This window comes from Equus quagga, chromosome 4, assembly GCF_021613505.1.
Source record: "Equus quagga isolate Etosha38 chromosome 4, UCLA_HA_Equagga_1.0, whole genome shotgun sequence".
NCBI lineage: Eukaryota > Metazoa > Chordata > Mammalia > Perissodactyla > Equidae > Equus > Equus quagga.
Window position 1 is genome coordinate 111,600,788 of NC_060270.1, and position 3,184 is coordinate 111,603,971.

General features: G+C 60.7%; 1 protein-coding gene across 1 annotated transcript; it reads left to right on the forward strand.

Annotated features, from left to right (window-relative positions):
- Positions 1-230: 230 nt before the first annotated feature.
- Positions 231-2,942, forward strand: DLX1 (distal-less homeobox 1). The gene is made up of 3 exons (XM_046659654.1): positions 231-680; positions 1,340-1,539; positions 2,688-2,942. Exons 1-3 carry the CDS (start codon positions 368-370, stop codon positions 2,940-2,942), a joined length of 768 nt encoding a protein of 255 aa, XP_046515610.1. The 5' UTR covers positions 231-367.
- Positions 2,943-3,184: the final 242 nt, after the last annotated feature.

Genomic DNA, 3,184 nt, shown 5'->3' on the forward strand with positions numbered 1-3,184 from the left:
GAGGAGCCCCGGCCGGGAAGCGTGGACGCGTCTCCCCCGAGGCCGGGCCGCCTCGCCCGCTCTAGTCCAGCGGAGCCGGAGCCCCTCGGACCAATCCCCGATGATTATGCAAGACAGCGGACCAATCAGCTCCGCCAGCTCATGAATATTTATGACCTTGGCTGAGTCAAAGCTTTGAAGCGAGTTTGGGGAGCTCCGCAGCATCATGCTTAGACTTTTCAAAGAGACAAACTCCATTTTCTTATGAATGGAAAGTGAAAACCCCTGTTCCGCTTAAATTGGGTTCCTTCCTGTCCTGAGAAACATAGAGACCCCCAAAAGGGAAGCAGAGGAGAGAGAGACCCACACCCAGACCCCGCGAGAAGAGATGACCATGACCACCATGCCAGAAAGTCTCAACAGCCCCGTGTCGGGCAAGGCGGTGTTTATGGAGTTTGGGCCGCCCAACCAGCAAATGTCTCCTTCTCCCATGTCCCACGGGCACTACTCCATGCACTGTTTACACTCGGCGGGCCATTCGCAGCCCGACGGCGCCTACAGCTCGGCCTCGTCTTTCTCCCGACCGCTGGGCTACCCCTACGTCAACTCGGTCAGCAGCCACGCGTCCAGCCCCTACATCAGTTCGGTGCAGTCCTACCCGGGCAGCGCCAGCCTCGCCCAGAGCCGCCTGGAGGACCCAGGTACGTGCGCCTGCCGGGGAAAGGGAGAGGAAGAGGTACAGGGGAGAGAGGGAGGGGGAGAGAGAGAGAAAGGAGGGAGAGGAGGGGAGAGAGGTAGGGTGGGGGTGGGGAGGGCTCCGGAGCCGTGGAGGTTTCGGGTATCCGTCTGTGGATCCTTGTCATAACGAAGAAATTTTTTAAAAAATCCATCCAACTTGCGGCTATTCAGCAAAGAATAAATCCGAGTGCGTCCCCTGGCACTGGCTGGGCCTCTGGGCGGCTCAGTGCGCAGAGCACACAATGCCCCGCTGGAAAACAGAAACCCACATGTGCACGTATTAGTCTCGGTAATTATTTATTGCGTAGCGCTATAAACAATGTATGCAATTAAGGGTAATTAAACCTCAACTACCGCCTGCAAAAATAGCAAACTTTCCCTGCAAAGGCAGGAGCTGCGCTCCTGGGAACTGCCCCAGGGAGCTTAGAGCGGCCTGGGTCGGGCCCTCGGACTCTGCGGGACCCTTTCCTGGCTTTCGGAGTTTCTTGAGCGTTCTCTCTCCGGGTCCTGCCTCCGCCCCCCCTCGGGGGCTCCCCCCCCCCAACCCCCCCCCCCCCCCCCCCCCCGTCATGAACAACTGTCCCTCGCATTAACAACGGCCCCGCTTCTGCTGTCCCTCCAGGGGCTGACTCCGAGAAGAGCACGGTGGTGGAAGGCGGTGAAGTACGTTTCAATGGGAAGGGGAAAAAGATCCGCAAACCCAGGACGATTTATTCCAGTTTGCAGTTGCAGGCTTTGAACCGGAGGTTCCAGCAAACTCAGTACCTAGCTCTGCCCGAGAGGGCGGAGCTCGCGGCCTCCTTGGGACTCACGCAGACGCAGGTACCTCGCGGCTGCCCCTCGGTCGTGCAGGCGTCCCGCCGCCGGCCTGCGCCCGGAGCTTCATTTCTTGCTCTGGCCTCAGGGTCGGGGAGTGCGTGCGTGTGTGCGTGCGTGCATGCATGTGTGTCCGCCACCCCTGGCTCTCCCAGCGCCCCTCTTTCCTCCCTCGGTCTCTCTGCCCTGGCTCTGTCGCTGCGCTCTGTACTCCGCGCTGCCTCCCGGTCCTTCGTCCCTGGACAATCTGATTAGGGCGCAGGAAGGATTTCCCTAGACGTTTTGTTTGGGGACTCTGAGGTCACACGTGCCCGAACAACTGGAACAATAGACTCGGGGCTTAATCCCTTCTTTGCCTTAAAAATGTGTGACTAATCACTCAGGGCCTGGGCCCGAGCCTCCGTCTCCCTCCTCCTCCCCCACCTCCTCCTCACCAGGTTGGGCTGGGGGTGGTCCCGGAATATCCTCTCCTCCGCTCTCTCACCTCCCAAGTCCCATACCCTGGAGGCGAAACGGGACCTTCCTTCCCGGATTTCTCTAAGACTCCGGGGAGCCCACGGGCGTTCTGATCACGACTGGCGCGTGTTTCCAACATCCTGGCCAGGATTTGGAGCAGAGCTGGAAAGAGCAAACAGACGCTAAGGAAAAGTTGATTTAAGTTCATATGAAACGTTTAACAAAAACCCCGGGGCCTCCTCAGTCAGCCCCCAACTCACTCAAGGACAGACAGGATGGCGCAAGGAGAAGGCGGGTCGCATTGCGAATAAATTTCCTCCACTCCATTCTTTTATTGATGTTCATATTGGAATTGAAGGCTTGATGTTGTGTAGGCGCTGCGTCTTCCCCAGACAATTGCCAGGGTCAGGCTGAGTCCCTGGCAGGTGAAGGCTTGGATCCCCGCTCGCCCCTCACCATCACACCCCCTGGCTCTGTAAGAGCTGCCCCTGCAGGCCACGGGCTGAGGCCGGTATTGGGGCCTCCAAGCGTTTGGTTCTTGCGGGGGCGGGGGGAACTCTGCTCCTCCAGCCAGTCTAGCCGGCAGCGAGGAGAGGGGGAGAATCCTCTCTCCGCTGTCCAATGGTCTCCGTATCTCCCCACCACCGCGGTAGGCACAACGTACCTAGCCCAAGTCACGTTGTTATCCGCTCTTACAGGTCAAGATCTGGTTCCAGAACAAACGCTCCAAGTTCAAGAAGCTGATGAAGCAGGGCGGGGCGGCTCTGGAGGGTAGCGCGCTGGCCAACGGCCGGGCGCTGTCTGCCGGCTCCCCGCCGGTGCCGCCTGGCTGGAACCCCAACTCCTCATCCGGGAAGGGCTCGGGCGGCAGCGCGGGCTCCTACATCCCCAGCTACACGTCGTGGTACCCCTCGGCGCACCAAGAAGCTATGCAGCAACCCCAGCTCATGTGAGGTTGCCCGCCCGCCTCTGCCCGCCTCCTTCCCGTTTCCCGGTCCGGGCCACTCCCGCCTCCCGGTCCATCCACCCCGTCCGCGTGCCCTGGGCCCGGAGAAGGGCCCAGAGGGAAAGAAGAAGGAACAGGAAAGGCAGGACGCACGCTGCCTCCTCAGAGTCCCTCGCGGTCTGGACCGGCGACTTCCCTGGAGCCCACACCCTCGCCCGAACCCCGGCCCGGGCGGCGCGGTGACCGCAG